The following is a 25,695-nucleotide window of genomic DNA, read 5'->3' as shown; positions in this document are numbered from 1 at the left end:
TAACCGTCAAATATATTTATATTTCTGCATTTCAAATTTGAATTTATCTTTTTCTAAAATCCTTTTGCCATAAACTATATGGTTACGAAATTATGCATAAAACATGGTGGCCAGAAAGTTATTTAATCTTTCTATACAATAAACTAAACAAAATAGCCTTTTAAAAGATTATCCTAAGTTGTTCTATGAAAATAGTTTTATTTTTATGAGTTACATTAGAATTGCCTTTTGTTGGTAGCTTAGAAAATATTAGAAATTGTTTCATACTGTTGGACGTTCTCAAAGTCAGGCTCTTCCTAACAGGCTGCCATTTTCTTATGCATTTTCAGTAAAAAAGCTGCTTCAATCCGAAACCGATTGTAGACTCTGATGCCTTTTTCTGAACTTTTATGTAAATTGAATGGTCTTTGAAAGGAGTGTTTTTATATGGTAAATGAAAGCTCAAAATAAAATTTATTAACGCTAATTTTTCTCAATATATTGCAGATGTACTCTCTTAAACTTCTTCCTACACATTGCTAACTATGTGTCGCGGAAAGAATCCATTAGCTCTGGAACCAATGCAGCTTGCCCAATGTAAATAAAGTTCCATGTTAAATTTATTTGATTTGTAAAAGACTTAATTTGATTGATTTGATTTTTAATTATTTATACAGGGTAATAAATTCAGTAATGAAAAGATAACAGATTACAATGTGCCCTGTCTAAAAACCTAAGCTAATTAACAATCAATTAAATAAAAAAGTTAAACCAAATTAATATAAGTTATTCTGGTAAGGTTTGAAATGTTTGATGCTGTACAAGAACTCTTGCACCCTTTGGTTGTTCAAAGATTGTTTCAGCAAACTTTTGAAAGTAGCCAGTGAAGGGCCACTCTTTATTTCGGTGCTTAGTTTATTCCACACATTCACACCTCGATATGAGAAACTACGTTGCCCGTAAGAGGTTGCAAAGCGAGGAATTCTAAGATCCGTGTCTGCATTACGGAGAGACCGTGAACTGTTTCCGACAATTTTGTAAACATTAGCTGCATATATTCAGAGCTAATCCCTGGAGAGACTTGTAAACTGCAATTGCAGTTTCAAATTCAAGCATTTCTTTTATAGTTAACCACCCTAGGCTTCCAATCAATGAAAGGGATGATGCATCGTTAGAGCTGTTAGTAGTGATTCGTGCGGCACGGTCCATATAATGTTTTTTCAAATTACTCGAGGAATCAAGGATCATGCTTTGCGTTTTGGGTACATTAAGGGAGAGTTTATTACCTTCTAACCAAATCTGAAGCCTTTCAAGGTCTGAATTAAATGCTTCATTTATCTCGGCTATAGATTTTGATGAGTACAAAATGCTTGTGTCATCAGCATACATGGTCACTTTTTTGCTTTGCACCGCACAGGGCAAATCATTTATATATATTAAAAATAGTTATGGACCGAGGCACGATCCTTGCGGTACGCTGCAGTTCATATAGAATAGAGGTAATATTGGAAAGGAAACTATTCTGGTCAAAGTCCTTCATTTGACGGGTTGTAATTTTTTGTGCTGTCCTTTTAAGGCTCCACGGTACTTCCGAACACAGAAGATCATATAATGGTCACTTAGCGATGCCTTCAAAACGCCCGATTTGACGATATTGGTGGCTGCACTAACTGCAATGTGATCTATCAAAGTTGACGTATGGCAGGTTTCCCTGGTTGGCTCACTTATCAACTGTGTTAGGCCATATAACTGATAAAGATCTGCGATTCGTTTCGAGTTATTATGTTCTACATTAAGAGATACTTCTTGCTCTACTGCTAACAGATCGCAATTCGGGTCCCCCAAAAGGATTATCTCTTTGTTTTCTCTCTCGAAGAATTGGAGAACTTTTTCCAATTTTTCGAAAGTCGCAACCGGGTCACTGGGTGGTCTGTTCCAAGCAACTACTAAGAAAGGGCTTGCTTAATGGTCCAAATGGTCCAAATGACTTAATGGTCCAAAGTGTACAGCCTATCACAAGATAATTTGATGAGGCCAAAAGCAGCTCTGTTTTGGCTTACAATTTGGACAGTAATTCAAATAAATTTGATTGAAGAAATTACTTATTTGATATCATCTTTGTCGTTCAATAAAGAAAATTTGACAAACGATGGTCTGAAATTCAAGTTTTGGATATTGGGGGGGTGTGGACTACAAATTTACCTGATTAAAAAAATTACCTGATTTTTTAGTTGCTGACACAAACCTCTGCAATACGTTTTGTCAATCTAACTCTATGGCATGTAATTCACCACTTTCATTTATATGATAATAACAGACCTTTCCAACCCTTTAGATTGGTATATCGGGATGAGCAAAGGGTATAGTCACTACCCAAATGAAAAGGAAATTTTCGAATTTTTTTACATCCAGCTCGGTGGCAAATGCACTTTTTTAAGTGGTTTTCACTAAAGCATTTCTTCTAATCACGCTGAAAATTTATTTATTTTTGCATACGGATTGTGCAGCAGATAAAAAAGCTGGTGCAATTTCGCCGTGGTCAAGCCAGGTAACAAGCGGTGCTAGTTGTCAATTTAGATCCCTCTTTCCATCTTGGATTTCCTTTTGCATGTAAAAAAGATCTTGAGCTCATTGTTAAATGCAATTGACGCTCCTTCCGAGAAACTATAGGAAAAATTGACACAAGGCATACTTTTAACGAGGTCTGTGCCAACAAAAGTCTTGCAACCATTAATGCTTAGTTTTGTTTATCATCAAAGAAATATCAGATCTAACCAACGAAGCAACTGCCTTTGCCTGCCTGATCTCTTTTTAACTTTATAACATCAAGGTCATTAATTACCTTTCTGTGTTTCTGTGTGACAACAACCCCCACCCCCCACCCCCCGTCGCGACGCCCCTGTTTGATACATTTTCCGTTCAACCTAATCTGCACTTTGATCTATGTCACGTTTCGGTACCCTTTCTCGTTCTGACTATCTTCTTAAATCATGCTTTCCCAAAATGTTATAGGTCAGCCAAACTGATACGATGATAGATTAGGCCCTTCGATTATTGGCAATATTAACAAAAAAATAGAATCAAGCCACCGCATCACCTGTTTTACTAGATATTGTGCTTCGATTCTAATTTTGTATAAAATTATCAAATATATTTTTTTTAAATTTCGTTTTTAGGCAAACATCTATCTTGGAAGCTAACAGACACCCACAATCATGCCATGTGCTCTCTTAGGGTTTTTCTTTATCAGATTCACATCTTCCTTCTGTTCTCAGATCTGCTTTGAATTTTGAATGGGCACAACTTGCTACTTGTTCTACATGAAATGTTTTGTTGTACATGCTATGCAGTGTGAGAATCTGTTGGCAAGATGATTGATTCTTTTCAACTCTTGTTTGTTGTCTTTAAAAAGAGTATGTTCTGCTGTTTGCAAAATCGTAAGGTACTGGACAGTTCTTCTCAAGCATTGCCAATACTGTAAATACGACATTTGTTTACGTACATGAGTATAACGGAAATACGTTAATGAAAATGTACGCGGAACAATCTGCTGGGTAATAAGTTGAGTGAGGTGAAACGATATCCTGCCGTTATTGGCCCCTTATGATAATGTTCAAGCGATGCGGTTATTTATGCAAATAAAAGCAATATCGTGTGTATGAATTGCCATATATGAACCATAAACTGAGATACAAGGAATTAAGCAAAAGATCAGGAAAGATGACCATGCTAAAATTAGCAAATTACTGATTGCTATCCCTAAGCCTCCATAGGTTGGGCATGGGATAGAACCCATCTACGCCCTCACATATCTTACTGTATTTCCTTCTGTCACATATGGTTTAGAAAACAAGCGCAATAAAAAAGTTTCCGGTAAAATGAGAGAGAGAGAAAGTATCTTAAATTGAGAGTATCTGTTTAGATTTCGTACGCAAAATTAAGGTTACGGTAAACGTTTTCTGGATGAAAACATCAATTTTTCGATTTTTTAACATTTAAGTAGCCGAACTTTTAAGGCACACAATGATACCAAATTCGAAGCAAGCAGAAAGTTTGAAAATGGAAAAAATCCCATGAAAACGAAAGTTTCCATAATTTCTTTATTAGAACTTTTAATTGAGGCCTGAAAATCTCTTGATCTGTTAAGCCGATTATCGTTGCTTTGCGGTTGTAGTCGCATGTCTCATTTACAATATCGCATGGCACATCCATGTATCCAATGTACGGCCGTGTTTATTAAAACAGGCTTATTGATCTTAAGGCTTCAAGTTACTTGACCCGGATTACACTGTGGTTTAAGAGTGTACCTTGCAAGTGCGATCAGTAAAATCCCGTTTTCTCCGGACTTACAATTCCTCTACATACAGGTACGAAAAAGCTATTTTGTACCCAAGGAACCAATCGAATGGCTTAAAACTTTGCACACGGCCAGGACAGATGTCGGGTGAGCAAGTTGTATCTCAAAATTTTTGTATTTGCTCTGGTCTGTCTTTTATAGCCAAATACAGTTATGAGAGAGAAAAAAATTGTTTGCCGATTTTTGACAGGGTTTAGTTTCAAGTGGAGGAGGAATTTGAAAAATCTGAGACACACTTTGGTAGCTAAGGATCTGCGCTTTCTCCTGATTTAAGTCGGATTTTGTTACCTCAAACGCAAGGGTACAAAATAGCTTCTGAATGTGGTACATTCATTTAAGCAATAAATTTGCCTGGAAAGTATCATTTAAAAGCCTGGTTCCCACATGGTCGTTTGGGTCGTTTGAGTCGTCAGAATCGTTCCTGAAAGACACGAACGACCCAAAGAACACATTGGTTTCCACTTGGTCGTTTGAGTCTTTCGAGTCGTTTGTTGTTGATGCTGTTCATTGCTTGCACCATGCATCGCTCATTAATTTTGGCGGCGTGCGTGGAAGGAACGATGGTAGCATTTGATAAACAACAACTGATGTTGCAAAGTCAACTATTTCTACCTCTGGTGACTTTGTACAGACGACGATGTTAGATCACTAAATTTCAGTGCAATAGCTTGCCATGATTTGATATTTTTGTATTTTTTTTAAAACTATTTCCAGTAATTGTTATAATGGCACTCGCATTCTTGAACTTCTTCCATAAAGCTTTCTGTGAAATATTCAGCTATCTTGTTCTTGTTCTAGTCAAACACGCGGTTACAAGAAAATCTCCTATTCTTGAAGAAAAAGTTACTAAAGCGTGGGTCGTTTGAGTCGTTTGAGTCGTTTGTCGGTTTCCACTTGCAAAAATCATTCATGCGTGGGTATTTTGGGTCGCGGAGATAGAATTTTTTCTATCTCTGCGACAACTGTCGTTTGAGTCTTTCGGGTATTTTGGGTCGTTGGCAGATACGTTTCCACTGTGTCTTTTCCGTCGTTTGGGTATTTTCCAACGACCCAAACGACCCAAACGACCAAGTGGGAACCAGGCTTTAATAGTTTTGCTTTCAGGGAGAGAAAACCAAACATCGTGTCAAAAACGTTTACCGTGACCTTAAAAGCCACCTTCAAATAGATCATTATTTACTTTACTACCAAATCAGAGAAAAAAACAGGGAAAAAGTGACTACATTTTTTCGCAAGTGATTAAATTTTTCGCCAGTACCTAAATCTTTAGCATAAAATTCTTTTCTGAGTGCAAATTTTGTCACTATTGTTTTCAAGATGAAACAGCTGCCATATTTGAACCTGTAGGAATAACAAATGTTGATCAGTGGCTATTTTTTAGATCTTGATTGTTTTACTGTGATAAAGGCACGAGTCGCTTATAGTTTTTTATGTTATTCCTCAGGCCGATGACAAATTGAGGCACCATCTAGCGGAGGCAATCGCAAGATGCTGCACTTGGGGAAACAATCGAGTAGCCTTTGGGCAGGCTGGTGCCGTCGCCCCACTTGTACATTACTTGAAATCCAAAAGTGCCAATGTGCACAGGTCAACAGCCAAGGCTTTGTTTCAGTTGTCACGTGATCCAGACAACTGCATTGCAATGCACAACAACGGTGTAGTCAAGGTATGTCTGGTCTTGTCCCAAATTTCTTGACACGAGATGTGGTGTTTTTGCCATACATGCTTTTATGTACTCACGTCAGATTTATTAAATGTCCAACTTTTAAATGCTATGCTGCGCAGTATTTGCTGGTAGATGATCTGTTCGGTTAAGAGATTGATTGTGATAAAAACAAGCCTGCAATCCAATCATAATATAATTCCAACATGAAGAATGGTACTCTAATTTCGTTAAGGAAAATAACACGACTAAGCATATTCATCTTTTAACACGACTCTCAGAACTTACCCTGACCAATCTAGCATCTACTCTTTTCAACTGTCATGTAACAATTTGATGGGACTTTTTCTCTATCTCTTCGCCTAAATGTTTTCTCATATTTTTTGCTCTCTTCATTCAACGAAAGTATTTTAACCTGAGAAATGGCAGCCTTTTATCACATGGTTTTAAAATATAAAAATGTAACGGCCTTAATGTGCTTTCACCTAATGGCAATATTTTCGCAAGTATAAGGGAATTGTTTCCAAATGCTGTCCTCTAATGGAAAAAGTTCTTGCACAAAGTTCTTCCTATAACACTACATCCAATAATTGGAAATCGTTTTATTGGAAATCAACAATATACAGCATCGTCACTTTTTGTTACCAATTGCTCCCCATGATAATTTCTGATGTAAGCTTAACTAAGACCTCGAGAAGTTATAAATTTGAGTCTCATAATTCGTAAGTTTGTTCTCCAAGTGATCACTGCACAAGGGCGGAACACTCTCAGAGAAAGCATGTCGGCAGAGCATCTTGGTACCCTAGTCGTAGTCCTTTACTGAATCTTGGCACTGTAAGAACTTTTCGGATAGATTGAATCTATGTTGTTGTTATGTTGTTAAACTATTTTGTTAAATTGTGACTTTCTAGCATGACATTGGTAATACATTTTTTCGCAGCCTTTGCTGGCGATGGTTGGAGCATCGGATGACGTATTACAAGAAGCAGCAGCTGGATGCCTTGCAAATATACGAAAACTGGCCTTGGCGAACGAAAAAGCAAAATATCGTTAAGATTAATTTTTTCTGGCTTATGTATATACCGAAGTATCTTGTTAGTTTGTAAATAAGTTGACCCGAGTATTTCTTTAACCTATTGCAGCTATAACTGTCGATGGCCTCCTGTTACTACTGTCTCATAATCATTCAACTGAACTTTATTCTATCAATTGTTTTTTTAAACATTTCTTGTGGTCAAAAGTTATCTGGCCACGTGTTTGAGAACATGTGTTGCTTGTTGCGGTCTTGTTGGTTCACGTAATAGTGCAGTCGTTGAAATGATGAACCAGGAACAAATTGGTAGAAAAGCAAAACGTACATCATTTTACGTAGAATATTTTCCTGTATAACATATCCAAAATCGCCTAAAATCCAACTTGGGGAAAAATGTTTCTAGAACTTTTAAAAGCATGAGCTTTTTGACCATATGCACAATATCATCTGCCGAGGGATTCTGTAAGATATGAAAAGCTTGCAACAATTCAAGGCGTAAATTCTGAATTTGGAAGCTAAACGGGTATTCGAGTCGACAATTGAGAAATAGAATTGAGTATCAGGGCCCGCACCACCAGAAGGGGGGCCGGAGAGGCCATGGCCCCCTACTTTTTTGGTAAGCAAAAATATTTCCATACAGGTCTTGTTTTGAAGCCTTAAATTCAAGTTCAACGTATAGAACTTGGCCCCTCCACCTTGAATTTCGTGTCGTGGGCCCTGAGTATAGGTTGAACAGTAGCAAAATAATTAAGTCTTGTTGCTAACCCGCCTAAATTTTTGAAAATTCTTGATTATAAACGAGAGTACTAATTTTTCAACAATTTTATAGATACATAAATTCTGTCTTTTAAGGACCTCTGGTATCAAGACTGTCGAAACGACGCTTTAAACATACAAAAAAACAGAATTAATTTCAAATACTTTAATATCTAATTTCAGGCATTTTGGGCCTTTACGGGAGAAAGCCTTACCTGGAATGACGCATCATTGTTATATAGTCATTTGCAGCATTATCACAAAGGAAGCAATATTTTTCCTACTGAACTAAGTAAAATTTGATTGCAGTCTTTTAGAACAAGGTGTTGCGATAACATCGTAACTTTTTCAAAATACCTTTCTTAGGTTAAGAAAGTCTCGACGACACTTTTAATGAAATAAAACGTTACCAAATTGAGTTTTTTAACTCTCTGTTGAATAATTGTTTAAATAAAGCCTTGCGTGTCTTTCACTGTGCTTTATGATATTTGAGGTACCTTTTTCATAACGTGTATTGCCATTCCATTTTTAAAAACTAGCTTGCATATCACAAGGTTTTAATCCACCAAGTTGCTTAGCGATTCTGCCATATTTTATCCAGAGAGTTTCCAGAAAATGAGCCGTTCATTTGTACTGATTATTAGGAAATAATGATCTGTGTTGATATCGAAATCACAAAAGGAAATTACATCTTTGGCTGGCATGCCCCTAATACCCAAAAATAGCCCCTCCCCCGAGTAAATTGCTAAGGCATTGAGTAACTTTATGTACCCTAAAATATTGATAAATATACCTTGCTTATGGTGCGTTAACGAATATCGTATTTTGGTATTCAAAAACTGCCTGTCGGTTATAAAATTCCCGCACATGTTTTTAGAGAAATCAGAAAAACTGACTACTTCCTTTTTTAGCACTCTTATTTATTTTCAGGCCTTGAATACGAGAATTCTTCCTTACGTAAATCTACTTTTTGAAAAAAAAACAGATTTCTTGCTTTTCTGAACAGATGCCCTCAGTTGTGCTACAATTACTTGATTATCGAATGTGGCCTCGTGTATCATATAAACCTCAATAAAACTTTTGCCCACGGTCGATTTTGGGCGATTTTGAGTATGTTATAGAGAAAATAATTCTGCACTGGATGGTGGAAAATTCGCTTTTCTACCATTTTTTCCCGGTTGACCTTAAATTGAATGCTGCACGACCTCATTATAAAGCAACATTGCAAAAATTTATGCCAAAATTCAAAAATTTTCGTGCAAAAATTTATGATATTGCCCCGTTCAGTTATTACGCAACTATTCACCGCATTGCAACGCCTTCTTTGGTCCTCTGTTCCTAGCCTGCAATCCACTTGACATCAGACTCATGATTATTGCCAAGACCCGTCAACAAGCGCCAAAGTGTAGCTCAGTACAAAGATTCGTGTGCGGCGAGAGCCAATTTCTTTTGTAGCTAGTTTTTGTTAAATTGCCTATAGGATATTAACGAAATTATTCGAATTCTTGTAGCAAAATGGAAGAATTCCGACTTTGAAAATTGTAAAAACATGACGTGCGGGAGACAAATAGCTTCAACAAACAAAAACAATTTTTCGTACTGTTTATTATTAATTCTGCTGCATTTCGCATTTCATACCAGTTGTCGGTGTTAGATGCTGACAAAGTTGCCTGCCAGGTTCCAGCATTTTAAGCATGCTATTTATTTGCAACCCAATTCCAGGACACCGAACTCTTTTGATGCTGTCTCACAATATGGGAGAATTTGTGAATTAATTAAACAAGGTGAAGGAGTATATATCTCTTTCCAATTTTCGAACCCTGGAGTTGCAAAGTTTTTGGTGTATTATCCTGGTAAAAGCAAAAAAGTTTTAACTGTTTTTCTCATAATTTTTCTTATATAGGTCTTATCAGAAGATTGAACCTTACAAAAATTGGCAATACGCAATACGAACGTAACCCAAAATTTTCCAGTTAAAGAATGCGATGTAATAAGAGAATGATGGGTAATCAAGGCTATTGTTTGCTGCATTTGTCTCAAGAAAATGTCACCTCGGCGTGAAATGGTCGTTGCATGGCATTGTTTGTCTAGATGCACAAGCCTCGATTTAAAAGCCAAAATATTTTGTATCAGGAAGCTGCTATTGATCTTATTTCTGTTTCTCTCGAAGTATATGAATATTACGAATCTCATCTCAGTATCAAACAAAAAATTTTATGCTAAAGACAACTAAGTGACCAATAAAAACTATTTGGGATTGTAAAACGGAAAACATGCAAGATCACCAATTCATTCTTTACAAAATAACAAGTTCACCTCGATTTCTTTCAGGGGTTTGTGCCCAAAAAGGCCTCATGTATTTGTTCACGTTAGAGAAACATCCCTCCATGTGTTCAGTTACCGAGTTACCTAGAGCGAGGGGCAAGTCACTCCAAGAAAATCTCGTACACCTTTTGTGAAAATCCTATTGTTTTATCTGAAAATCCCTGGAAATCCTTTTGTTTCAGGGAAAATCTCGTACGCTTCTTTCAAGAGTGAATTGCCCCTCGACCTAGAGTGCCCAAACCAACGAGCAAGGTATGGGAATCTAAAGATATTTTCTGACGGTAAACAAAAGACCATTAAAAACAATTGAAGAATTCATTTAAATTTGACGAGAGGGTACTATGTCCGAAGAAGAACGATTTTTTGCTGCCAATCTTTTTTTTAACTTATTATTCATATCATGCAAGCTAAACACTAATAAATATTAATTTGTATAATAACTAATCTATTACCATTAAAATGAAGCCATAATCATAATTATTTATGCATTTAATTTATATATTAAAAGTTCTATTTACTATAAATTCTGTTTTTCGAATGGAATCTTTCAGTTTTCTTTAACATTTTGTTTAGCTCTTTTGAATCAAAGATTGTCGTGCAACCTTTCTGGAATGTTACGGGAATGTTACTGCAATGTTACGGGAATGTTACTGTTGACTGCTTCATCTAACGTCTTGCCTGAAATCCCTTTATTTCGCCCACCCGGCAAGTGCATCAAATTGAATCAGAAATCCAGCATTATTTCCAAGAGCTACCTTTCTTCTAAGAGAATATTTCTGGAAGATTTAGCTGTCAATTTGTCTTTCTTGGGATTCATAATTTCGAGAAAATATGCCTTTTTAAACCCTCTTTTGTTGTAGGGTACAAGAGAAAACTTGTTCTACTGCTACCACTACATTTGACAAGAGTCCTACTGGAGCGGGGATGTCCGCTTCAATGTCGATGGAAAAGAGCTTTTAGAGACACGAGACCTCTTCCTTCTTCTGTTACAAGGAGAGCATCCACATGCTATTGGCTCTTTGATCGTGTGCTCCTCCACTTGCCGCCTTCTGAATTTACTTGTGCATTCCAACAAAACTTTCTTTTCTCTAAATGTAACTGGTTTGCAGCACGTGCACCTGTTCACTGGTATGTCGGCATTCTCCGGCAGTCCGTCCCAAGACAAACATGTTCCAATGCATTGGTTCACATATATTCTACCTCTGCAATTCGGTAGCCTCACTGTCTTAAGTCCAGCCAGAGGTTCACATGCTTGCCTGTGTCTTCCTATCAATGTTCTGCCATACGAAACGGCAATGTTTAGAAGCATTGCGCCCAAAACTAGTACTGTCTTCAACTCCATCGTGATCTAAAAGAAAACAATTAGCGTCTTAGATCATAAACCTCCACTTAAAACGATGCCGAAATTTATATTACAAGCTGCAGTGTGGTCTAAAGAATAAAAGCACATAGCACCTTTTACAATTAGCAAATTTCTAATTGAATTGGTTTTTTAAAGATTGAACATCGAATTTGAATTTTCAGAAAAGAACCACCCAAGACGTGTTCCTTTTTGATTCAAAACTCTGTAAACAAAAACGCGAACTTCTTGGTTACAATGTCAACAACGCAGTCAAAAGAAAACAAAAACTAAAATAAAACGAATGATCGTTGGCGCAGTTACAAGACAGGCTGCGCAGCTTTTCGCAAGCGTGGATGACCGGCCAACACTGACCAACAGAAACATGCACACAAAACCTTATCAATAAAAGTAGTAGTTGAAATAAATATTTCAAAAGAAACTTTGGGTGTGACCAGGTGACACGGCTGTTTATTTGATTTCATTTTAGCCAGAGCGGTCGCCATCTTCAGCTGCGATTTTGACTCGCCCCTACACCACGATTTTTTAATTAAAGACTTTTTCCTTATCATTTTTGCTAGCAGATCTCAGAATTACGAATGCACACTAATTCCCTTGGAATTCAGAGAATTTTCAAAGAATTTTTTGCTTCGGGAAGATAAAGTTGGTTTGGTTTCAAATCTCATAACTCTAAATCAAAGACGATTAATCTTAAAAATGTGCAAGTTTACGGGTGAGTGGTAAAAACGTGAATCTGTACTGCAACGCCTACCTATATTATGAAATGTTTCTAATTGAATTAAAACTCAAATTTTGACGAGGCATCGTAAAAATTGAAAGCTAAATCGATTCTATTTCGTGAATTGATGTGATTCATCTCGTGAATGATTATTTCGGTGATTAACTAACTATTTGCTGTTTCGGCAAAGCAATCAACCGATGTTGATGTTCTATCGATGCACTTCAGATGTTTTGGAACAGGAACAATTAGTACACCTGTAAACAGTTCTGAAGGGCTATTTTTAGCCGCCAAAATAGTACGCTAAATAGGTTGAATATTAACATATATCCTTACGATAAAATAAGGAAAAATTTTCAACTGTGATAGTAAATCGTATCTTTAAATTTGCAAAAAAATAAAAAATAAATTCTGTTAATTCCACCACTCACCAAAAATAAACGATAGTGATGTTCAGTTCGCTGGGTGCAATGTCACTCTTCGTCGCCCTAAAGCTAAGCGGTGGCACATTTGAGAATTCGCGCTTTGTGTCGCAATTTATACCCAACGCTGACGGCGGCCTTTAATGTCTTTTGTCCCCACTGTTTTTATCTAATTCACCAATTGCCTATTCAAGGTTACAATATTTTAAGCGGAGTCATTGGCTGTTTTCACTAGCCTTTTGTCAACGGAATTGTCAAATTTATTGATCACTTCCACCATCAAATCAGCTGCTTTCAAAGCGATTTGCCTCAGTGATTAAGGCGATTCACTTGATTGTTCTACTTCAGCTTGGATATATCAAAATACAATACGAATTCCTTTTTCATCTTGATAGCATTGTGCGTCATATTTCAGTTGCTCTGGTGGTGGGGCTAAACAAAAGACTTGTAGCCCCAGATAAACTTGTCTCTGAGCCTTGCGGTCCAAATTTATCTTTTTAAATTTATTAAGATCTTAAGAAGACAAAATAAGTGTGCCTTTTCACGTTTTGTATGCACGAACAACATGGGTTTCCTTCTGACTTGCCTGACATGAAATTATTACTCTTTCAATTAAGCATGAAGTCCTTCAACTTTCTAATTAAGTTTCTACCTTGCATGTAGCAAATTCCCTGCTTAGATTTGGAGGTTAGGCTAGGTTAACTGAATTGGTTGCCATAGAAGCAACATCACCTGTTAGGACGTAAAAGGAGGTACGCAAACGATAAGTGGGTCAAAAAGAGCAAAATTGGCAAGTTTTGCTCACTTGACCCAGAGATAAATCAGATTGTGAACATCAAGAAGTGGATAGCTGTAAAAACGACTAAAGAGTCGAATATTCAAGGTAAGGTTCTAATTTTTAGGATGATTGCTAACTACATTCGGATGATTGTCCCTCCTCTTCCTATTGCAATTACATAGTAAATTAGCGGTTTATGCAAAATAATTTTTCCTTGTAAACAGCTATTCAGAGATGTGACTTTGCGTAACTTCTTGCTTGGAAGAAATATCCATCTTTTGTTGCAAGCTCACAAAATTGAATGCGTCCTCGACGTCACTAGCGTTGAAAAATATTTTGATTGTTCTAACAAAAACGGTTAACCGTGATTATCTTTTTCACCGCCCTGTAACAAAACTACTCTAAAAGCAGATTATATTTAATTGTAACCGAATTGAAAAGTTTTGAACTATTCATTACAGCTCTTAGCTTGTCTCCATATGCAGTCTGAATGGGCTGTTTTCAAACAGGGAATCACCAACAGCGGAGTGCACTTTGTGGGACGTTTTCACGTGCCGTCTGATTGTGTGGCATCTTTCTAATTTTAAGAAGACTTCCATCTAAACTAATTTGTTTGCACGAACTTTAATTTAAATTGCTGCTTTCGGGCAATTGCCCGGTGTTCTTAACATTTTAACTGGCAGATTGCATCGTTCAGACCAAAAAGAGCGTTCCTCGATAAACAGGACCGAAAGGTGAGACGTATACTTTAAATTTTCTCGCCACGTCGCTGGAATCACTCGCCAGTTTTACTGTAATAATAACGTAACTTTTCACTTCAGATTTTGAAAACTTTGTCCCAATTCTGACGTAGCAGACATAAATGAATTTTGCAGACCTGAAGCATGCATTAATGCCGTTTGCTAGTGTCGTTTCCGATGAAAATTTAAAATGTTTAAGCAAGAAAAATTCATGTTAAATTTAAGGGAAAATAGTGAAGTAATAATTTTATTTTCATTTCATGCAAATGTTATTTTGATCAAAATGAATTGCAGAACGCCCTTTTGAACTGGCGGTTGGTGTGTTTATTGTGAATTTACTGTCATTCCTTAACTTTTATAAGAAATTCATTTAATTCAAAAGATTTTGTCTAGAACTTTTTAGTGTTAGTAATCTTCTTATAAACCTTATTCAAACGCGGGCTAAAAGGCTGAATACAGAGATTTCCTGGAATACTCTTCTCTGAATTTGGCAGCCTTCTAATAGACATCGACAAAATGGCCGTCTTCAGTCAAAATCAGGAAACGCTGCATCTATTTGCATCAAATAAACATTAAAAGTTTTGAAAAACCTTATAAAATGGCAGGGTAACCCTGAAAATCCCACGATACGATGAATGTCGAAAACAGCGATAATAAAGTCGCTGACAGTGGTTTTCCAGAAGCAACTCTGTTCGCATATATTTTCACGCAGATTCAGTAAACTCCGACAATCGATTTCTTTCAAACACAGTTTACTCAGTGATTCGAATACATTTATGGCGTTTTACATTCTGAACACTTCAGACAAGAATTTCTTATAAAGGTATGTCATTGTGGTTTTGTATGATGACATGGTTCTTATTTGATTTAAAACTATGTTATGAATGCTTTCAATCAGTTTGTTGTTAAGTTTCATGGCAAATTCTTCAGATATTATAGTTGGTAATCTTGTAAAATCTTCTTTTCCTTTTTTTCATGTAAAAAATTTCGTTCGTCTGTTTCATGAGTCATCTTGAATTTCATTAGTCAACCAGACATAGTTATCACAGCCGAAAATCGAAAAACGCTTTGCAAAAAGCCGTAGAAAAAAAGACATATCTAGCAGACCTTTTTGTACGGGCTTTATTGGGCTGATGTGTTAACTCACTTTATAGATAAAAGGCCAAAAATAAAGTACGCTGGTAAACTGGTTATTCACATATTGGCTGAATGACCGCGAGGTGAGGTGGATGTATTAAGCAATGCAGCAACATCAGTTACGCAATTCCATTCATTTATTCATAATATCTATTGTTGAGTTGACTCTTAACAATTGATAAAATATTTACCAATGTACCAAACGTATTATTCACAAGCACCTCCTGCTAAGTCTGTGATTTCTATTTTTAGAAACATACGTGATTTTCTATTAATACCCTTCAAGGTTATTAAAAAGTACGTTGATTCTAGTCCATTGTAAGTTGAATAGAGATAAGGTTTATTTTTTATTAATCATTAACGCGCTGGTCGTGGAAGGTTTTCCTCCACTCAGCGTACATTCAGCTATAATGCCGAGATCATGCATCCTATTGAAAGTCTTGTTGTGACGTCACACAAAGAAATAGTTGCTTCGAAAGCAACACTAAATCAATCGAGGTAAAGTGCTCTTTCAGCGGCAAAAGGGAAGAAGTATTTTCATGAGACGTGATCAATGCTTATCAATTATGCTTAAATTGTGAAGAAAACAAATTTGGGTGCTCTCCACTTAAGGGTAGGGTATTTCTTTCAGTTGCTCAAGGAATAGCCACCCACCCTAACGAAGACCTTAGAACATGATTATTATTTTTGCAAAGGTAGCATGCTCTCCCTTATCTTTGTTACCATGAATGAGTCACCGATGTGTGAGAATCCCCTTTACATTTTAGATAAGAAATTACCACACAATTGGCTTAGTTTATACTTGGCTAAAAAATGGCTTTATGTAAAAGTACAGCTTATCACGTTACCCATAAAATCTCTTCATCGAAAATGCAAAGCCAGAAGCTCTCTTTGACTTAGTTGGAATTATGTTAGTTGCGTGACTACTTGAGTTGCATGACAATTGCATTGCTTTGGTTAGTTGAAAATGTTTGCTATAAGAACTGCCGTATTTTCGCGTGCTCAAAGCGTCATGGCACATTTAACTTTCCATTTTCATAACACAGGAGTAACATCGCTACAAAAAACTCTAAACTACTGCGCAAGATACATCAAAGTTTAGGAGGGTACCTATTAACCATTGTCCTGTTATTAACCTTTTCTCAATCTATATTACCTCCTTCCCCCTTCACAAAAAATAATATGGATAAAAACTAAACTGAAACAGCACCTTTTCATTGGAAACTTTAAAAAGATGATAATGATTTTCATGATATGCAATCTGAATCAGAAAAAATAGGCTGTAAATTTGAACGGAAATTTTAACCTTCAGGTTCTTCTGTTTGCTTATTTGAAAAAAAGTGCGACAGGTCTAAATTATCATAATAGACAGCCAAAACTAATCAGCAGCTGCCTACTTGAGCTGTTTTTTCCAAGCATGCTTTGTACCTTTATACTTTTCATGTAAAAAGTGTTTTAGCAAAAAAAGATGCATTTTGATGGTTTGAAGAAAAGCTTTACAAAAGAGTTTCAATGGGTGCCAAAGGTATTTTCCGCAATGTTGTCCTCTAAAACGTTTGCAAATTTGTTGCTATTAAAGCTTTATAAAGTTTAAATTGCTGTTTAAAAACACAGTTTACCTGGTTTCTTATCTTTTCCAAGAAACAATGAGGTTTCAAGAAAACTAGAAAACTACGAAAAGCTAGGAAATTCATATTATATGAATATTTGCTCCTTACCTTGTTTTGAAAATGCAAGTGGATGCTGATCGTAGATCGTACGAAGGACACTTCTCGGCACCTCTCTTTAACTCTTCTCTTTCACCTCTTGTCTCCTCTTATGCTTCCTGAACAGTGCTCACACCTGTAAGAGGTCAGATCGCAAACTGAACACTTGTCCATGCGCAATTGCTTTAAAGTGCTGCTTCATGCGTATCACGTTGAATTGGCGAGGTTGCTGCCAGGGTTACATGGAGTTTTTCCCAGGCTCCGCTGAAAGCCAACCGCAGTCCCCTCTGGTCTCTTTACTAATTTTCATTGACAGAATGAATGCCCGCATGAATGATTTAGTCGTTCGGTGTCATTTTATCCTGCTTACAAATTAATTATGCACAACAGTATCTTTCCATACCTGAGGATTTTTTTAATGAAATTTACATGTATTCATAGAGAATAGAATGCTGCTTTTGAAATGATACATTTTAGGTAGCCTGAGATCCAATTTCCTCTTTTTTAAGCAAATTCTGCAATGCATTTTACAAGCTTCTTCTGATCGTTCCACAAATCAATTTCATACCACCAAACTGCTGTAGATTTTCCTTCATTCTACTGATGGTACTAAAGATCTACATTTTTCAATTACCCACTTCATTGTTTTAACAATAGCAATATAACTTGGCCTTTGCAGTGGTCAATGGATTATGAGGTGCCTTTTTAACTCTATTTCCGTTGCTTCTAATTTCCGTAATACCTTGCCCTTCTTCCCATTTTTCAAGTTTAAACTCGGATTTCTTTATTTAATAATCTTTATAAAGTTGTCAATTAATTTAGGTGGTTGAAAGCATTTTTTCCTATTCTTGATGCACTGTTTTTTCCGTGCATTACTGGCTCACTTTTTACCTATCACTTTAAGAAGCATGAGCTCTGTTGAAGATTGATAGCCCTTTTCATATTAGCGATTGCAAAAGAGATTTTTTGATAATGTATATTCTTACTTCTGCATAGTTACTTACTTGCTTTCAATTGTATATGTTTACAAAGTTTCAAGTTACAGGAAAAAGCAAATCTTGATCTTTTAAAAAAATTCTTCCGTCGCAGAAAAATCTTGTTTTTTCAATCTCTCTCTCTTTTTACTCAAAAAGTCAATTAATCAATGGCTAGATGCTATTTTGACATATTGCTAAGTGACAATGAACCTTTTACGACTTCACTTCTCGAGGTTACGTCAGATGAATGGATTCTTCCACGATAAGCGAATAAGTGTAATAATGGATACTTATGTTCAGAATGACAATAATAAGGCTCAAAAGACAACCAAGTGTGGCAGATATGACACAAGCAGCAGTAAATGAAAAGATGTTGTCATGATTTTGTAGCAATGGATTGCAAATAAGGGTAAAAGTATCAAATCAAAGAGGGGTCACGGTGGGCAACCCCCCTCCCCCCTCCTTACTTATGGCGTGTTGAAACAAGAGACAATGGCAGCCTTTGTCCTTTTCATGCAAATTCCCTTGACCGTGGAATTTCTAATTTAGGGGATTTATTATGTTTTCTCAACTGTAGCTCTTTTTCAAGCAGTTTTACTCTTCTTCATATAGCAATGGTACTCAAAATGTGCTAGAAATTTTAATGTGTCGGAAGCTAGTCAGTTTTCAAGATACCTACATCAGATGGAATAAGAATGTTAGTTGTGAAGGAATTAGCAGAAGCTGCAAATTATATTTCAAATTCTATTGTCCTTAAACCTGCCCACTTTGCCCTTGGATCATTTTGGTGTCCCTGGCTGCAAAGAAGCGGCTCCTCAAACCATCGTCGCTTTCTTTATAAACTCTGCTATAAACACTAATGTATTGGTAGCATTTTTCATGGTGATTTAGAGAGAAATATTTACGATAATTTGATAGATTTATTACCGTTTAAGAACAATTGATATAACTCTCTTTTGGTCTGGAAAATGAAGAGATATTTGATATTTCAAGAATACTTGATTGTTCTTGCTCCGTTAAAACCCTATTAAGAAGCTTCTGTGTGAGGATCTATTTTGAATTGACAAAAATATAGATATTGCGAAAGTCTTTAATCGCACAACAAAACATAATCCGTTGTAATCGTTTCTGTTAATGTGTTTTGAAAGCTTGGTATTAAATATCTTTTTGCACATTAGCAGTCGCTTTACTAGATCAAAGATTGATTTAGACAGTTACTGTTTGCTGCAATTTTATCCTTCTTTCTAATGATAAATACTACGTAGTTATTGTAAGAAGTCTCAAAGTGCTGTTTGCAGCTGGTTAGATCTCTGCTTTAATGCTTCTAAATATATGTACATTATCTTAAATGAAAGAAGAAAGATTCAAATGAGAAAGAGAGTTACTCTGCAACCAATTTACTGTCATTTACTTAAATCAAGGCTTCAAAAGACATCTTAATACTTGGTAAAGTGATCTATATTCTGCCACAGCATGACACTTCTTTACCTGTCACATTCGAGATCAAAGTATTACAGGCTTTACAACTAGGAAGAAACCCTTCCACTTCTAGACACGAAATTTGTCATCGCATGCTTCAAGCAAGACAATGCGATCAAGGTCTAACGTGATAGGAAAATGATGTCACCAGGATGCTTATTGTCTGTTGTTGCATCGAGGAATGATCAGAAGAATTTGGTAAAGCTTTGTCTGTGACATCTCTTTGTGCTTGTAGTTTGAACATCATCTTTAGGGTGAGGTAGTTCATTGTTGTTGCATAATTGATTTGGATATTGCATATATGGCAGGTTTACCTCAAACAAAGATATCACCACACATTAACAGGGGATACGCTTGCCACTAAATATATTCCCAGGGCACCCTACATTATAGCTTCAGGTATTGCTTGCAGGCTTCTGTTTTTGTATGAATTGATTCGTACCACTCAATTCTGGGAAAATTCTCACGATTTCTCCCAGGAATAGATACCCATGTTTTCCCACATTAGAATAGCACTTGATTTTTTTCCCAGTAGCCACATGCAGTATGACTAGGATAGGTCGTTTTAAGGCTGAAATGAGTCACATCTTCCCGTAACCATCGCCACCATCATCAACAGTAACGTTGCTATCAAAATGACCTTAAATAAGCTTTTGCACGTGCTCACAATACGATATCTCCACGCAAAACTGTCACTGATCGTTGCAACAGAGAAATATTAAAACAAATCTGAAAGGGTTCATTTTAGACTCATTGCAGCAAGCCTTAGACAATAGTAGAATTTAACTAAATTGCACTTGTTTAAATTCCTTTTTCTAGTCATTCAAAGGTCTAGATTCTCTTTTCCTAGATGCCCTAAAGAATGATGTCTAAATGACAGTGCTCGCTTTTATTTCAATACATCTTTGCATAGACTTATTTGCAGATATGCTAAAATTTAAAATTAAAAAGAAGTTAATGAGCTTGCTGACATGAACAGCTTGAATTGTTGCAACAAAAAGCAGACAATTAAAGATTGATTGACAATGCTTTCGCAAATCGATAGTTATTTAAAATCATTTTGCCATGCATTGATTCACTACATGCACTGAAGCAATAGCTGCAAGCTTGCAACTAGGTTAGCTTGCAACAGGCCTCGCTGGTGCTCAGTCCTAGAAATCGTTGGTGACTGAGCACTTAATTTGTATCCATGGTAGTGAATGAGCAAATACAAACGGTTGCTATGGTGTGAATTATTAAGAGGCCAAACCGCCCTCCATTTAGAAGCCTGGGAAATTTGGTTTTACGATAACCACTACCCCTCACCGGTTTAGCGTGTGTACCAGACCATTGAGATCCGCCAGCAGTATAATAAAGACATCTGGGGAAAAGGGACAGAACGAAACAAAACGCCGCCAAGTTCAAATGACACTGTGATCGTTTTTAGAGGCTGATTTCAAGAAGGCAGAGAAATAGGTATTATAATTGTATTTCAGTAAGTGATTATTTTTCAAGCATTGATCTTCATTTGCTAGAGATCTTTTCAAAGCTATAAATAGCTTTAGCGTCCTTTTAGCGCAGTATGAAGTTTTGTTAGTAGGCCGCAACGTCAGATTTCATTCACTGCAGGGAGTGACATCACAGTCATTGACAGATGTGTAAACGGTGTTTATTGGCATATCTACATTTCTGCTTTCGTAAACAATTTTTTTCTTCATGACATTATGTATGTTCATATTCATTTTTAAATTTAAATAATTTTATCTTTATAACATTTTATAACTTAATGCAAGTTAATAATCTCATCTCTGCTTTTATAATTAAAACTTGTCTTTAATCGATTTTACACTTGTTAGTCAAGGATGCTTAAATGAATTTGAGATGATTATTTTAACATGCTGATTGATTTGAAGCAGAACGTTGGCTGATCAAGAGATCCACTTTATTTCGCAAATCACACGTTACTGATAACTTTGCGGTTTTTTCTTCGAGCTTCGAAGTAGAGATCAATGAATCGTCGAGCATTAATTCTTCGCGAAATCCATCGTGATATTTCAGAAATTCCAATTCATTTTCCAAACGACTAATATAGGTTGAAAGATAATGGAGTCTTACAGCTTTTCCGCTTGGCCTTTCGCCATGCACAGTTAAGGCTTATCTGGTAATACAATGTACCAGGGAAAATAATCAATATCAAATGCTTGAAAGGTCGATGATACGTTTGTTTGGCTTTGCAGCCAGGAATGTAATTGCCATGTAATAAGTCGTAGCAAACTAGATGTTGCGTACGAAGCTAGGTGAAAACTGCAACAAAAATAGGCCCGTGCCCATCTTATTCATTTAGATATGCTAGTAATTCTCAGGGTCTTTCTTGCAAGTTTTTCTCGTGTTCCTAACGATGCAATAACTTGCAAGAATATTTTTTTCTCTCACTTGTTATTTTTTTTTTACTGAATTGGCACAAACACTGTACAGCACTGCAAGTAATTGTTTACAAAAGCAAACTCTTAGCTAGGTCTGCATTCCAGCGGTGGTTCTGCCAATGTCATGTTCTCTTTTACCTTCAAATCCTTTCCTGAATTTAATTAACTTGCTTGCCAAAAGGAAACTCTTAAACTTCTTTGTTAAAGCATCATAACAACGTTGTTGAATAACAAAAACTATCTTAATTGCACTTATCAGTTAAATTATTTCATTCAAATAGGAGGCTTGTTGCAATTTTTAAACCCCTCGAGTCCTTCTGCTGGAATCGAGCTTGCATCTTTATTGTCTTGTAACTTTGGATTGTACGAGCCGATTTAAAAGGAGGATATTCATTTAAAAGAAGGATATTCATTTAGCTGCCTCAGAAAGAAAACAATCACTTAATGAAAATTAAGAAAAATTTCAAACTGGATTTATCATTACCCTCGTTAGTCATTTGAAAAGCCAAAAAATCGTCTTTCTGATTCTATGTTTTAAACATTCATATGTTAATGTAAAAAGCTTAGGGAAGGATTTTCTCTAGGAAATAATTTTTTCTTACAAACTTTTCTCACATCACACAGTAGTATACCTTGTAAAAAAATCAACATAGACATTACTTTGAGAAATATGCTTGATGTGAATTTTAAAACAGGCACAACTTATATGAGTGAGACATTTTTCAAGAAAAATATCATCTGTTATGCTATCAATCTGAGTTCCACTTTAGCATATATATAGTTAAAATGAGCATTTTGAGTGTTGTTGCGGAGCAAAATGCTTCAAAGTCTGATTTCAATTAGGAATAGTAACATGTACCAGCTACTTCATCTTTCTTTGCCATTCTGGAAACAAATGCAATAGCTGATCTAATTGTGAGGGCGATGCAATAAATAAATTCATATTCTCAATATGGAATGGGATTTTCATGCTACAATGGAAATATCTTAAAATTAGCCAATTTATCTATTATTTCAGAAATATGCATGCTGCCGCTAAACTATAATCACATACATGTTGTGTCTTGAGAGGTGCTACAACAAGATAAACCTTTATCTAAAAAATGAGTAAAAGTTCAAGTAAAGTTGCAAAAGAAATTAAGAATTAGGTAGGTTCCTGATTTTATTTCTGAAAATGAAAGCAACACAGGAGGCTAAGTAAACAGAGGATTAAATTTGATCACGTGCTATGGAGATTTAGGTTCATTTTCACACGGACAAAGACAGTCATGTGGGGGTATCCAATGAATGCATTGATCTGCAGGGACAACTTGCTTCAAACTCCCCACAAAACAAAACAAACTTTCCCACGAAATGAACTATAACCTGTGTGGGAAAACGTTTTGAGTGATCTTTATCTTGAATCCGTTGCTGCAATCAAATATAGTGCACAGCTCGTCCCACCTGCACTCACACAACCACCCGCATTCAGACCTATTGAACTGAGAAACGTCAAGGATGGACAAATTGTACGATCATCCATTGATTCTTTATGTTTACTACCTACCTACTTTTCAATCAGATTCTTCAGTCATTCATAAAGCCTTTCTTTCTAGATTACGCATTACAAGAATGCTTCTATCACAGCTTTGTCACATTTAGCCAAACTAACATGAATGAACTTTTAGCCACATTATCTACACTCTTTAATCTTAAAAATGAGGATAGTTTGTTTCCAACAACTCTCCTTCCATTTTCCCGATACTTTTACAGCCCCAGAATGACAGAACCAGCAAATATGCTTTCAACTATGACGGAAAAAGATCGATGTTTCTTGTAGAATAAGAGTTTTTTACCCTTAACATTAATCTACAGAATCTTACAATAAGTTGCTATCAGCAACATCTTTGCAAATTTAGCACGTGCTTGGTCACGTGATTAGCTTCTTGTAGGGTATAAAAAGAGGAGTTTTTTATCATTTAACAAAAACGTTGGTCAGTTGATGTCAGAGGTTACTTGAGGTTAGCTGTCTATTTGTAAAACTCAATCAAAGTATTCACTCGGTCGTTTTAAATTACAGAGAAAGAAGAAACAAAATGAGGAGTCTACCGACTATGGAACTGATGTTACTTGGTGTTGCCTTCCTTGCAAAGGAAATTTCTGGAAAAAGCTCACCTTGGGACAGAATGGGAGTAACTTGTGAAAGAGAGACTGTTAAAGTCACTATACGAAATGAAATTGGTTGCAGTAAATCAGGTAATATCCGTTCGATACAAGATAACCAAAAAACTATTTTAAAACTTTTCCAATTATTCTATCTCGCTATATCAAGTTCGTTATTTCAAGTTAAAATCAAATTTATTTTTGAAAATGAATGTTGTCTTGAAAATGTCCTCTACCAGATGTTTCTTAACTTGTGACGAGTCTCTGTGATAAGCCACCTCAATAGTCACATGTAAGTCACATGGGCTTCGGATGAATAAACAGAAGTAAGAAAGGAAGTAACATCTTCTCTCTTTGTTCCAGGTGTCAGAGTGAAGTTTTGTCGTGGCACTTGCAAATCTGCAAGCGTTTTTCTTTCCTACTGGCCATTTTACGAAAGTGCCTGCCGTTGTTGTCGGAAAATTGGAATTGTGAAACGGCCAGTTTTGCTCAAGTGTCCTGACGGGTCCCACAAAGTGAAATACATAGAATACGCAAGAAGCTGTGCATGCCAAGATTGCGTGTGAGACGAGCATACCTCAGAGACATGGCGAACTCCAGAAGACAGTTACTATAATGCATCTGTTTAGACTTCGAGTAAATGACAGTGAGGCCACAATCATGTAAAGAAACTTAATGTATTAGAGCCAGAGTCAACTGCATTCAAAATTTGCATCTGAACATTGTCTAATATCATTTGAAATCCTAATGCTCTCACATTCTTATTAAGTAAGTTTCATTATATCTACGGCTTATTTAGAGTATTTCGACCAAATAACGCAGTTGTGATAAAAAGGTAGGAAAACTACGAAGTAAAAATATCGAGGCAGGAGGTGAGAGAATAAGAGACCTTTAGGTATGATGGTTTTTTACAGCGTTACGAAATCAAGCATCTAGGTCAACCATTTTTTTGATCAGGGTATGCGATTCCTGATTATATCACTTCGCTTGTCATTTCATCCTCTAAGCTTTTTGGAGACTGTGTACATCATATCGGTCCAAATGATTTCAAGGTCTAGACAATAAAATAGCTCTTCGACAGGAATGCGATTCATTCTATAGAAATATACCGTAGTTTAAAATCTTAAAATATGATGCCTATTTATATAAAAAGCAGTATTAAAATTATATATATGTACAGAAATATCTTAATAAGATCAGTAATTGTAATTAAACGATTGTCGTTTTGATATTTGGTTTTATTTGTTATGTCAACAGTAGATGTTGTTTCGATTTCTAAAATATAAAAATTATCGACTTCATATATTGTAAGTGTTATTGTAAAACGATATAAAAGTGCAAATAGTATAACTACAATACGGCAGCACTGCTACAACTTATCAAAGAGATACTTCGAGATTTGTCGATACAAGGTTACTAACAACAGATAAAAACTATTATCTAGATACATTGACCACACCAATAAACTGCTGATCGAACAAAACACACAACAATGTATTATGGTTCTCCAAGTTGTTTCTCCAAGTTGCGAAAGCCAAAGAAAAACTAAATAAAGCAATCAGTAGATAAAACGATGAAAGATAAGGTGACTCATAATCTTGTCTTCTGGGTTACATCTATCTTCTTTTATCTAACGTCTATTTACCTACTAATTCCCGTATTAGTCTCCAGTTATAGAATGAATAGTTCTTGAGTCATATTTTTCGGAGAGAGTTCTTAAT

The 25,695-nt window shown here is 36.0% G+C and overlaps 2 protein-coding genes and 1 long non-coding RNA gene across 6 annotated transcripts in view; 2 read left to right on the top strand and 1 right to left on the bottom strand.

Moving 5' to 3' along the window:
- LOC135681190 (outer dynein arm-docking complex subunit 2) overlaps window positions 1–10,656 on the top strand; it is a 29,285-nt gene extending 18,629 nt beyond the window's left edge. For all 4 annotated transcript variants that reach the window (XM_065195520.2, XM_065195517.2, XM_065195518.2 and 1 more), the window contains exons 24-25: window positions 5,781–6,002; window positions 6,940–10,656. In XM_065195520.2, coding sequence (XP_065051592.2) covers window positions 5,781–6,002; window positions 6,940–7,053 — 336 coding nt within the window. In that variant the 3' untranslated portion in view covers window positions 7,054–10,656. The remainder of the gene's footprint in view (window positions 1–5,780; window positions 6,003–6,939) is intronic.
- A 195-nt stretch (window positions 10,657–10,851) lies between these two features.
- On the bottom strand, window positions 10,852–17,143 carry LOC135681194 (uncharacterized). The gene is made up of 2 exons (XR_010515587.2): window positions 16,987–17,143; window positions 10,852–11,461 (listed from the first exon to the last, which is right to left on the bottom strand). It is a non-coding gene; the product is annotated as an uncharacterized LOC135681194 (long non-coding RNA).
- On the top strand, window positions 13,782–24,540 carry LOC135681193 (otogelin-like). Its single transcript, XM_089111695.1, has 4 exons — window positions 13,782–14,125; window positions 15,286–15,351; window positions 23,892–24,067; window positions 24,338–24,540. Exons 2-4 carry the CDS (start codon window positions 15,341–15,343, stop codon window positions 24,538–24,540), a joined length of 390 nt encoding a protein of 129 aa, XP_088967821.1. The 5' UTR covers window positions 13,782–14,125; window positions 15,286–15,340.
- Window positions 24,541–25,695: the final 1,155 nt, after the last annotated feature.

Source organism: Rhopilema esculentum, chromosome 12 (genome assembly GCF_057945365.1).
Source record: "Rhopilema esculentum isolate cy_ngs chromosome 12, ASM5794536v1, whole genome shotgun sequence".
Taxonomy (NCBI): domain Eukaryota; kingdom Metazoa; phylum Cnidaria; class Scyphozoa; order Rhizostomeae; family Rhizostomatidae; genus Rhopilema; species Rhopilema esculentum.
The sequence above is the reverse complement of the archived record's forward strand: the minus strand, read 5'-3'. Positions and strand labels throughout refer to the sequence as shown.

Bases quoted from the DNA above. Each gene is read 5' to 3' on its own strand.
- LOC135681193 (XM_089111695.1), top strand. The intron at 24,068-24,337 runs GTAATATCCGTT...TCTTTGTTCCAG, and splicing joins AATTGGTTGCAGTAAATCAG to GTGTCAGAGTGAAGTTTTGT.